The sequence below is a fragment of the Camellia sinensis genome, chromosome 11 (genome assembly GCF_055761805.1).
Source record: "Camellia sinensis isolate YWXY chromosome 11, ASM5576180v1, whole genome shotgun sequence".
Lineage (NCBI taxonomy): Eukaryota > Viridiplantae > Streptophyta > Magnoliopsida > Ericales > Theaceae > Camellia > Camellia sinensis.
The window spans coordinates 176,652,149-176,665,062 of NC_138971.1; the positions used below are offsets into that span (position 1 = coordinate 176,652,149).

General features: G+C 33.3%; 1 protein-coding gene and 1 pseudogene across 2 annotated transcripts; one reads left to right on the forward strand and one right to left on the reverse strand.

The window, feature by feature from the left end:
* Positions 1-5,021: 5,021 nt before the first annotated feature.
* Positions 5,022-7,899, reverse strand: LOC114283687 (small ribosomal subunit protein bS6c-like; annotated as a pseudogene). Its single transcript, XR_014345464.1, has 2 exons — positions 7,482-7,899; positions 5,022-5,409 (listed from the first exon to the last, which is right to left on the reverse strand). The product of XR_014345464.1 is annotated as a small ribosomal subunit protein bS6c-like (transcript).
* A 3,710-nt stretch (positions 7,900-11,609) lies between these two features.
* On the forward strand, positions 11,610-12,074 carry LOC145802890 (uncharacterized). Its single transcript, XM_082895701.1, has one exon. The coding sequence runs from the start codon at positions 11,610-11,612 to the stop codon at positions 12,072-12,074; it is 465 nt and encodes a 154-aa protein (XP_082751827.1).
* The last annotated feature ends 840 nt before the right edge of the window (positions 12,075-12,914 follow it).

The following is a 12,914-nucleotide window of genomic DNA, read 5'->3' on the forward strand; positions in this document are numbered from 1 at the left end:
ACATAATACTGTGGCTTATGGTCATGAGGCCCTAGCCCGGGGGATAATATTGTGGCCCAGGCCCTCGTCCTGGGGAAACAATACTGTGGCTAATGTATGAGATATGTTACTCGGTACCGAAGATTCCTTTATGGAACTGACAAATATGACCTTTGATGCTTTATATGTGATTTGTAGCGCTAACGAATGTGCTATGTAAGATTAAGCATGAACTTGGATTTCTGTATGTGATTTGAATATGAATCTGTTTCTGACTAAAATTTGAATGTGCATAAGACTCTGTTTTGATATGAACCCTAATCTCTGTATATGATTTATGATTCTATTTCTGGTAAGGAGATAGCGTCGAGATTGGGTTTTGAACATATTTATGAAGATGGTTATGCTTCTGTTTTATAAAGAGTTGAAGTTATATTTATGATGGGCATTATTTCTTTTGATATAAGATAACTCAAGTTTGGAGAACCAAACTTCATAAGGTGGGGAGACTGCAACAACCCCGATCCATAATTAGCCACAAATCCATAATTAAGGATGTTAATTAAGTAGATAAAATAAATTAGGTGCTTATTATGTATTTTTGCATGATCTTTGACTTTCTATCTGTTACTTGTAGAAATATCTGTCTGGAACTCCGGTTTAATATGAAAATTGAAAGCCTTATCGGCATCCGAAATTGGAATTGGTTACATAAATGTGTTATTTGGAATTTTTTAGAACCATATGGCAAATTTTATTAAAAACTAATTCAGCCTGATTTATTAAGTTGTGTTTGGTTAGCCTGATGTTCTAATTAATGTATTATAGCATCATAAATATAAATATGAGCCCCTTCAACTCATTTGAGCTCATCCTTGTCCATTTTGAGTGCAAAATTCTGAGAATTTATTTTAGAGAGAGAGAGTGTGTGCAATTCTAGAGAGAGATTGAAGGAGAATTGAAGATCTTTGCTAAGATTCATCAAAACTAAGCTAGAGCTAGATTAATTCAAGACTATAGGTATGAATTCAACCCCTAATTTATGAATCTGAGTTATCAACATGAAGATTATGTGTTCAAATGTGTACATTGAGCTTAGAATAAGGAATTGGGTTACAATTCATACATACATGCCCATGTAGGTGTTAATTTACCATGTTAGCTATGAGTTTTGTCAAATTGGTAAGTCAACCCCATGTTTTTGAAGTCTTGAAAGAGAATTTGGATGAGAAATCCACATGCATGCATTTTTTTTTTTTTATGGAGTTTTGACATGTTGAGTTGATTTTGAACATCTAAATTATTATGGTAAGTACATGCATGTTGGAATTACCATGTTTAATCACTTGAATACATGTTTTGAGAAGGAATTTCTTACATGCATGGAGCTTATGAGCTCAATTTGCTAGTTTCATGAGTTTTGAAGAAAAGAGTTTGAAAGATTTCACATGCATGTTTTGCTTATTGAATTTCAAGATGAATTGTGAGCTTTTGGCAAACTCTTGAGCCATGATTTTATGAAATGATCTTTGATTCTTCATATTTTACAATTTTACTATGTTATCTCAAGTTTTGGGGCCCAAGAGATTGTTTTGAAGAGTTGAATTCGAGTTTTGAGCTTGGTGATCAATTCTAAAAATTTCAGAATTTGCATCTACGCTCGAGCGTAGGAGTTCACGCTCGAGCGACCACCCTGAGTGCGTGCACTTCCACTCGAGCGACCTGAAGTCCGCTCTAGCGTGAAATGAAAGCTCTCAAAAGTTTTATATCTTTGCAGATCGCTCGAGCGAAAGAAGCCACGCTCGAGCGACCACTCATATTTTACATATCCGCTTGAGCGAGGAAAGCTACGCTCGAGCGGGGACCCTGTTTTCAGAAATTTGACTAAGTGTTTTTCAAAATATTTTGGCATTCTCATTTCATCTTAGGCATTCCTAAGACTTAATTAAGCCATACTAATGAGGTTATGGAGTAAAAACACACTAAGAAAAAGAATGTACCGAGTTAAGAGATTACAAGTGTGTGTTTTGATCTATGTGATAAGAAAGAATAAGAACCATTGTAATGAAAGCTAAGCCGCGATGGCCACATGAATTCGTAATGATAAGATATGTTGGTGTTATGTACTTTTGTGTTTATAGGTCAACGTCTGGAGATTGATTGGCCGTTTGCGAGAACCACTGTGAGTAACATTTCTGCAAAGATATGTTAATATGAATTATGTTCCAAACGAGTTATGATGAGTTATGATTTCTGAAATGATCATTTACGTAAACGAATGTCCTATGCTTGAAATCTATTATGGCATCCACAGATAGTCCCAAGTCATGGGGGACGGCATGTAAATGCGAGTCCATGACATAAATGTGAATATGAGATCTCGTTAGCCACTTCATTGTGGTGATATGTGTTTAATCGATATCCAGAACCGATTACTCTAGTCGGAAGACAATATCTGATGTGTTTTATGTGATGTACCATTATTATGTTCAGATACAAGAATGTTTATGCTATGATCTATTTTACGCTTATGAAATGTTCGGATTTCGTTCACTAACCTCTTTACATTGATGTTATCCACTGGGCTTTAGCTCACTGTGTGTATATATGTATAGGTGGGCATTCTGGAGATTGAGCCTGAAGGCTTTTGTCTAGATCTGTGTTCTGTTGTCAGCCAACCATTGTGCCTCACGTGGAGGTTCTCGAAGTGTCTCACGTGTTAAAGTTCCGGTTGTTTCCGTATATGAAACTTGTTTCTTTTGTTGGCTATACTTAAGATACTTTAATGTGTGTGGGTATAATGTATGAGTGACTATTGGATACATATATAAAGTTTTAAATATTCCGTTTCATATAAGTCAGCACAGCTCATTGGACAACTATATGTATGTATTTGCTTCCGCTAGCTCCTTAATTTTACTAATCAGTTCAGAGGCCTTTGGTAATCCAAGAATTACTGGCCGGTTACGATGCTAAACCTATAGAAGCGGGTTTGCGTCGTGACACCATATAAAGAGATGCAATTGGAATTCTAATAAGTTTTGAGCCAAACTGAAAATAGGAAAAAAATTTACTATGTGGGAAGTGTGGTATGCTATGTGGTAAATCACATGGTATGATATATAGTGGTGAATAGTTAAAGTTTTATCGCTTATAAATAGATGAGTTTGCATGGTAATGAAGATATAAAAAAAAATTGTATTATATGTGTGATCCTTTATTTTCTCTTCTGTTGTGGCTCTTTCTTCTTTATTTTTTTTTTTAATTTTGTAATAATAATGATTTTTTTGGGGAGTGAAAAAGCTAAAAAAAATAATATCAAACCATGTTCTACTATCTCTGCTAAATAGTCCTTTTAGAGTAGCCATCAGGAGCAGCAACAATCCCTCTCTCACGACGATGCTCTCAAGACTCAAACCCGTGACAATTTGAATTTGATACCACTTGTCGGACCGAATTCTACCATTTCTCTTAAAACAAATGGATGTTAGAGAAGGTTTTACTTTTGTACCCTTTAAATTTATTTTTAAAACAATTATAACGAGCAGTATTATGTACCGACAAATCAAAACCAAACAAGACCTAAATATTTGGAGAACCGCAAGATGGGTTCAACTCAATTAATAAGACATTGATCAAAATTTCTACATGTCATTAAGAATTCAAGAATTCGAATCTTACTAGAAGCAAATTTTCCCGTCTAGTGTGAAAATAAAAATGTATGGAACGAAGTCAACTGCGATTATTGAACACGTTTCTCGCATGTAGGTTGTGTTCGATCATTCAAGACTATTGACCCAAAAAAATCGTTTACTTGAGTGAGCCCCTAGTGGTTATTACTGATTAGGATTAGGATTAGGAATGTACACCCAATGGACTTGTGGTTTATTGGTGCAAGTAATGGATGTTGAACCTAACCTCACAAAAATGCTTCTAATGCACTAAAAGCCACTCGAATTGATTAATTTCATGTAAAAAAATAAAAATAAAAAATTAACGCATTTAGGAGCTTCATATAATAGTTTATTTTTTTTTATTATTGTGACAGAATCGAGATTCTCTCCAATTTGATACTATCTAGACTCGTGGTGAAGATCTATTTGTGATGACTCACTTATTTCATACACCCAATTCACTTTTCTTTGAGTCCCTGTTTTTTTCATGATCCTAAATGGTGCAAGCATCTTTACCCTTTTTATATTATCTTCCTAGAAAGCAGTTTCATGTGTGCATTTCTTTTACTTGGATATACATATAGATAGATCTCACTGTTATTTGTGGATCATGAAGAGACTCTCTCTCTCTCTCTCTCTCTGAAAGTGGGTGAGAGGTAATACCTCAAACTGCACCCACTAAATCAGATTTCTCAAGATACGGGGAGGAAATGCTTTTAGTTCAATCTAACAGATCATAATTATATTTGAACAAACAAAGTGCACCCACTTTATTCCTAATAATCCTCGGAGATGGGCAGTTTTATAACTTTTTTATTTTTACTTTTATTTTTTGAAAATAGAAAAAATTTCTGGGCCAACCACAATCTGGTGACGTTTCAGATCCAATCAACGCATGCTTTATTGTAAAAGTCACATAAAATATCATTGGCAGAGGACAACACTTGTGACTCTTTTATGACAAGATAAGATTTTTGTCAAGAAAATAATTAGTTTGTAATTAGTGCTGTATGAGAAAGATCATTATCCTCGAACCCATGTTGTGAAGGCATTGGATCTTTTGTCCACCTGTCTCAAACAATTGTTAAAAATAGGGAAATTTAAAGATAGAATTTATTGCTAAATCAAGATCACAGCACAATAACACCGAAAAGTGAGCCAATTGAAACAACATTTGATCAAGTTAACCAGTTTTGTGTTTATAACTTCTTAGCAGCAAAAGGGTCTGAAGAAAAACTTAAGATTTTTCTAAAACACGAACGACCATAAGTGGGTTTGAAGAAAATTTGACACAAACATGAGAAACACGACACAATTCCCGCCCCTATGTCCAACAGAATTCCTATACTGCAACTTCAAGCAATAAAATTGTAATGCAGAAAGTCTTCTTGCTGCCAGAAAACTGATTTATGTTGCACAAACAAATTACTATCCAAAAACAGCTGCCAAGAAAAGAGGCCTTCAATCAATATATAAGCTTAAAAACAAGTGGTTTTCAATCCATCTTCCTCTCTAAATTACACAACCCTACATCAGTACTTTCTCTTCCTTATTTTACAACTGAATGAGCGAATTACGTCATCATCTGCTTTCAGTGTTGCCTCAAGAACTGCCGTGGACAAGTGAAGAGGAGGAAAATACCATCCAAGTAAGTGTTAGTCTCTCCAGCTTTGTTCTTCTTCTTGATGCTGTAGGCGAGTGGAATGATCCCTCTATTGAACACCTCAACGTGCATGCCTCCCCCAGCAACAAGCAACTGCAAAATGAGCACTCAAATCAACATTGCAAAGTCACAACACAATACTTACTCCCTGAGGTTTCAGATGTGCTAATTCATGCAAGAAATCAACACTTCAACTCAAATTCATGAGATAGATTTCGGTGTCATTTGTATTATGGATTTGACATTAATCATTTAAGCAGAATAACTCAAATTTAGATTTGACAATTTACCTATAAATTTCAAGATTGAATTAAATAGCTTTATCACACTCTTTTTCTAGTTATAAGGATTCTACTAAAATATATCTCTTCTATTCCGTATTTTCTTGTTCTATAGTTTTTTTCTATCCACCTATAATAGCCAACTCTTCAGTATTTTTATAAATTTCAAACTCAAATCCCTCCATTTGAAATCCATATCTATCCAAACAAACTCTTGGACTACCATTATGGCATGCAGTATAAGATAATCTCATTGAAGGAATGCGACATTTTTTCCCCCTTTTTTTTGGGTGTTGGAAATCCCACCCCTTAAAAAAAATAAAAAATAAATAAATAAAAGGGTAACTTCTCTAGCAATTCATCATATACATCGAGGATAAGATAAAATACCTCAATACTACATGACCTCGAATGGTCAATTCAACAATAATTTTCTGCACTACATGTGTTCATCATCATCACTAAATTTACTTCCATAATGATTCATCTCTAGCAATTCATCAAAAAGCTTGAATGAACTACACATTTATGCAAGTGATTTAGATAAGCTGTGTTGATTCAAAAATGTATGAAATAGATTGAGATAGCCCTATGCACTCGGTACAGCTCCCCAAACCCAAGAAGTGATACCACTACCCCTCGCAAGGTTAATCAAAGGATTAATGGCAAGTTTTAGCAATCAGCAACTACTGGTGTTCTGGAATGCTTTTGACCAAGTGCAACAGGTTATCCTTATCTATTTTCAATTGTCAGCATAATATTAATATTTTCATTTGACTTACCAAGGAAAATTGTATTGTTTATGCAGCCTTTTATTTAAGGACCACAGATGCACTTCATCAATGTTGATGAATTGCTGGAGCCAAGCCGTCATAGCAATTACAAGATGATTGACATTCTTGTTGAAGAAGACATCTATGGAAGGACAAACTATCCAAAAGTAAGTATTTTTGGTATTCTTTATCATAATCTTGCCTTTGCTGATGAAAAAAAGTAAATCATAATGTGAAAGAAAATGGCATTTTCCTGCTCTTCATGCTGTTTTAATAATTCTATAGGGCAGAGGGGCGAAGAGTTTGTTTAACTCTCATGCATAAAAGGATCCGTACAAAATACATTTGATGTTTAAAAAATACGACACATTTGAATGCTTGTCCAACACATGTCGGGAGTGTCTAATCAGTGCCAGTTTCCATGCTCTTAGAATTGGTGCTTTGTATTTTTATACAAATTCCTTGACAACTTTTGAGTGCCCCTCTAAATTGTCCCCGGAATGTCCTCTCACAAGGAGAGTCTCAATCCAAAAGTATTTCAGCTAAATTATCTCTATTAGATATGGAAAAAAAAAAAAAAATCCTTTTACAGGTCATTTAATCAATTTTGGCACAAGTCTCTTTACCCTCATTGCCGCCTCTTAAATCCTCCCTCGACAAGCTTCCTATAGGTTATAAGAGCTTAACACAAATTTTTGCATGGATGTTGCAGGAAAGCTGCAATCTTTTTCTGTCTCTTAAGCTGCATTGTAACTCCTTTCACATCTTTTCCCCTTTGTTTCAATATTTTTCCACAGAAAAAAGAAAAAGAAAAAACAGATAGTACATAAACATGTTCAAGCCTATGATATTTGAGATGTGACTATGCAACTTCAAAATCACTTCCAAAGTGAACCATGTTGTCCATATCTCACCACATTATCATCTTCAAAGTACAAAAGGTCAAAATTTTGAAGCACCTACCTCACATTCAAATTTTGAACCCCATAATAGCTTGGATTAATTACTCAAATTATAACAAATCAATTAAAATCAGCTCTAAACTTGTGTACAAACTCTAAAAATTGACACAAATTGAGAAGGTGAAATTGTATATGCATATCTAGTATACCTCTTCGTACTTGTTGGTAAGAGCGAGTCGCTCGTCTTCAGACATGTTGGACCTCAAAACGGCCATGGTTTCGTATTGACGAAGGCCGGGTGGGCACTGGGGCTCCTCCTCGTCTTCAACCGCCGTAATGCCCGACCCGTGAGGGTTTGGAAGGTCGTATTTGGTTCCAAATCCTCCTTGGAAGAATGAGCTCGAGAAGGCATTGACTGATATATCCCAGAAAGCTCAGAAATTGCGGCCGTAGAAGATTTTGGACGATGATGATGAGGATGGGGAGTCAAACTGAGTGAGAGATTTGCGATGGAGTGAAGGAGGAGAAGAGGAAGAAGTGAGAATTGAGGCAAGTGAAGAGGAGGACGCCATTGTTGAGCTCTCAATCTCAATCTCTGCTGCTGTTGCTGAGAATATTTTAGTAATTGTTTTTGTGTTTTTACCCTATTTTTGCATACTTATTAGTAATATATAATTTATGTTTATAAAAAATAAATTAAATAATGTGAAATATACATATAAATGTGTATATTTTATAAAAATATTATGAAATAATTATGATAATATCAATATATTTGGTTTCAGTTTTCTAAATTTAATTTTTTTAAAAATTAAGTTTTTTTATTTTAGTGAATATTTTTAAAATTTTAAATAATCTTTTTATTTTTTTAAATACACCTTAGCTAGATGCATCTAAAAAGTAAAATACTTATAAAAAATATTTAAAAAATTAACAAATATACAAGAATATAAAAAAATATACTGAATTTTCATATTTTTTTTATATTTAATAAATTTTCTAAAGATTTTTTTAAAATATTATATTTTTTAAGTGTATTTATGTTAAGTATATCTAAAAATTAAAAAAAAAATACTTAGAATATTTAAAAAAAATTAGAAAAAATAAAATAAAAAAAAAATTCAATTTTTTTAAAAATGAATCCTTAAAATCCAAGCCGATTGAATTTTCAATTGTGATATTTTAACGTGTGACTCTATATATATATATATATATATTTTTTTAAATATTAGAAAGTTTTAATTTAGTACATATTTTTAAAAAGTAGTTACAAATTATTGAAACATTTTATATACATTAATAATTAAAATTAAATTCTTAAAATTTTCATCAATTTATAATTATTCCCCCCCAACCCGGTAATATTCCTATAAATAAAATATAACTGGGAGGCCCCACGTACCCCGTATTATTATTTAAATTTGAAAGAAAATTTGTAAATTTGATTTTCAAAATTTAAAATTGCTAAGGCAGTTAACTACTCTAAAAAAAATGTGTGGGTAGGTATAGGAAAAAAGTTTTTTTTTATGGAATTTTTTTTAGAGATTTTTGGTGAAACCCTCCTTTTGAATCTTTTTATTAGGGTTAAGAATAATTCAATTAATTTTCTTTCAAAAAGCTCCTGAGTAGAAAATGCCTACCTTAATAAGGACATTTTATAATTTCTATTTTTTTTATGGCAATATTGCCATTCTATATATACGTATCATATATTTCAAATATTTGAAATTTGAGCTCTATACGATTTTCTACGATTTGCGAAATCAGGAACGAAATCGATGAAGATGATCTCCAAATCTAAAGATCTTGCAGCCGAAGATTTCTCACTTAGTCAATGATAGACGATCTCGCCGCCGACGATTAACACTCTCAATTAAATGAGAGTTTCATTGAGATTTGTGACTGTTGATCAAGTTTTAGAGGTTTTTCTTCTCAATTAGGTATGTTGATTTATTGATTAATTTTTTTTGTTTTTGTTTGTTTGTTTTTTTTAAATTTATTTTTGTTATGTTTGATCTGATTTCTTTTGATAGATTCAGAGTAAAGTTTTACTCTGGTTCTATTGCTCTGTTTTTTGTTTGAGAGAATGAGAGTAAAATTTTACTCTGGTTCTATTGCTCTGTTTTTTGTTTGAGAGAATTAGAGTAAAATTTTACTCTGGTACGTGCTCTGTTTAGAATGAGAGTAAAATTTTACTCTGGTGTTAGAATGATAGTAAAATTTTACCGCCAAGAGGTGAAATTGCGTAGGCATGAACTATTTTTAGACTTAGAGAACTTCATAAAGACTCGTCCATTAGTTCCAAAGAAGTCATATTCTAAGATGTTCAAAGAAGCCAAACTAGAATGTCTAAAAATGATTTGTATGACCATATGAGGAATAGGTATTAGATCAAAATAATCTTAACTTTTGGACTTGTAGTGACAGTAAAATTTTACTTTGATAGTGACAGTAAAATTTTACTTTGATTGACAGTAAATTTTTACTGTTAATTGATTGCAGATTTGTAAAATGGTTCCACATCTTATGTTGTTATGCAAGTATGGTGATCGTACCATTGTGTTCAAAGTTGTGTCAAACTGCACGTTAAAGGATTTAACTGATTTCTTAAGTTGTAAATTGAAGAAGTTTGACAGTAGTGGTTGCATACTGTTATCGTACTGTTTTCCTGGACATTCGCAATGCATGATTGATGATGGTTCTGATTTTTAGAATATGTTGTCGCTTGTTTATCCCTTTGGTGTTGACCGGGTTGATGTGACTATTACTGAAATGGGCATTTCAAATGAAAAATATGGAGTTAGAGAATCAGGGGATACTAGTGGACCCAACATTACTGATGATGAAATGGATTTACTCCCTATGTTTTGTCAACATGAAGAAAGGACTTTGTTGTCTTGTGGATGGGTGAATGGAATTACTCATGTAGGTCAAAGATTTATTGGAGGTGCAAAGGATTTCCGAACTGCATTATGTAAATATGCCATTGAGATATGATTTGAGTTTGTGTATGTGAAGAATGAGAAATGTCGAGTCACTGCTGTGTGTTCAATGCGGAGGTCCAAAGCTTGTTTATGGCAAGTACATGCATCTCTAGAAAGTGCTAATAATTTTTTCTACATTAGGACTCTACATGATGAGCAAACTTGTAGAGCTGCAGTTCGTACTTCTAAAAACTAAATGATGAGTACAAATTTGGTTGTAAGTTTGATTGTTAATGAAGTTCGTCGGAATCCCCAAACTCGTCCAATTGATGTTGTGCGACAATTTACAGATCAATACGGGCTCACCATTACGTACAATCATGCTTGGTTGGGAGTTGAGAAAGCTAGGACTACTACTTTTTGAGATTTCTCTATGTCTTATGATGAAATTTGATGGTATATGGATATTGTGATGAGCACAAATCCTGGTAGCTATTTGCGTCTTGACTATAACCATCAAAGTGGACGGTTCAAGAGGTTTTTTGTTGCATTTAATGCTTCCATTCAAGGGTTTAGGCATTGTCATCCTATATTGTTTATCGATGGAACTTTTCTGAAGGGGAAATATAAGGGCACCTTGTTAACAGTTACAACGAAGGATGGGGATCAAGGTAGATATTACTATAGTTTTTTTAAAAGTAACAAGTTACTTATTCTCAAAGTAACATGTTACTTATTTTCAGAGTAACATGTTACTGTTATTCAAGGTAAAATCTACTATATTTGTCATTTTCGTTTAATATACAAACTAATTGTAAAATGTTATTTTTCAGGTTTTTTCCCTCTTGCAATGGCAATTGTCGATACGGAGACTACAGACAGTTGGGAATGGTTTTTTATGCATTTTTCGAATATATTGTTGGATGAAAGACCAATTACCTTCATATCTGATCAGAACGCTGGACTTTTGGAGGCTTTACCCAAGGTTTCACCTACGCTTACCACTATTTTTGTCTCCAACACTTGAAGGCCAATTTGAGGGATAGGTTCTCCGGTCCAAGTTTCAGCAATACTTTCAGGAGTAAAATAGTTTTTTTGTTTTCTTCATGTGCTTATGCTCCGACAGTGGGATGTTTTAATTAGTGTTTGAAAGAATTACAAGATGAGGGAAAAATGATTGTTTGTAGGTTTCTATCCAATTTGCCCTATAACAAGTGGACTAATGCATATCTTAAAGGACAAAAATACGATGAAATGCACTCAAATGTGGCAGAGTCTTTCAATTCATGGATCCGTCAAGCTCGTCATTTGCCCACTACGAAGATGATTGATTCAATTAGGTTGAAGATCATGGATTTGATGTCGAGAAAGAGAGAACAAGCTAAGAAATGAAATACTTTTCTTTGTCCAGAAATGGATTCAACATTAGTAAATGCTCTTAAAAGTGGAAGAACTTGGTTGGTTAGTCGTTCAAGTGATCATGTTTTTGAGGTTCAATCCCGGCCATCGGTTAGCGTTGACCTCTTGAATAGAACTTGCTCATGTTACCAATGGCAATTGAATGGATTTCTTTGTGCTCACACGGCGACCACTATCCAAAAGAGCGGAGGTGATTTGTATGCACATGTGGAACCATTTTATTACACTAGCAAGTTCAAAACTTGCTATGCTGAGTCTGTTTATCTAATACCCACTGTTGAGAAACCTCTTGTAGCTATGGATGATCTTGTTGTCCTTCCTCCAATTTGTAAGAAGCCACCTGGTAGGCCAAGGAAGAATAGGATTCCATCTAGGGGTGAGAAGATAAGCCGAGTACAGTGTGATAGATGCAAGAAGTACGGTCATAATAAGAAGAGTTGTAAGGAGACATTGCCATGAAAGGCATTATTGATTTTGTAATAGAAGTATGAAAATAATGCAGTTCTTCTGCAATAAATAGTTCATAGCAATAATAGTATAGTCTTTTAGACTAGATTTGTAATGAGACATTGCAATAAAAAACATTTTTACTATGTTCTTGAATGGTTGTCTGTTCAAGTTTCTGATATGCTTTGTGGTTGAGTTTGACATTTTAATATATTTTTTTATTGTGGTTGAATAAGTTTCATGTGAATGAACTTATAATGGAGTTTGTTCAATAGGTGTGAAGGTTTGAAATGGCTGTGCTCAGCCTTTGCTTTCAAAGTAAAATTTTTTGATATTTCAGAGTAAACTTTTACTTTATTGCAGAGTCAAATTTTACTTTTTCCAGAGTAAAACATTGCCCTCATTCACATGAAAGTAAAACTTTACTGCATTTCAAAGTAAAAATTTACTATGTTGTTGAATGGTTGTCTATGGGTATAATGAGCATGTGGTTTTACAGCAAAATTTTACTTTATTTTAGAGTAAAATTTTACTTTTATAGAGGGTAAAATTTTACTTTTATGCAGAGTGACATTTTACTTTTAGATTCTGAGTCTAACATTTTACGTATTTTTCAAAGTAAAATTTTACTTTTAGATTCAAAGTGTAAAATTTTACTCTTATTCAAAGTAAAATTTTACTTTTATACAAAGTAAAATTTTACTTTTAGAATCAGGGTGTAACATTTTACTCTTATTTCAGAGTAAAATTTTACTTTTATATAGAGTACAATTTTACTTTTAGATTCAAGGTGTAACATTTTACTCTTAGATTCAGAGTGTAACATTTCATTCTTATTTCAGAGTAAAATTT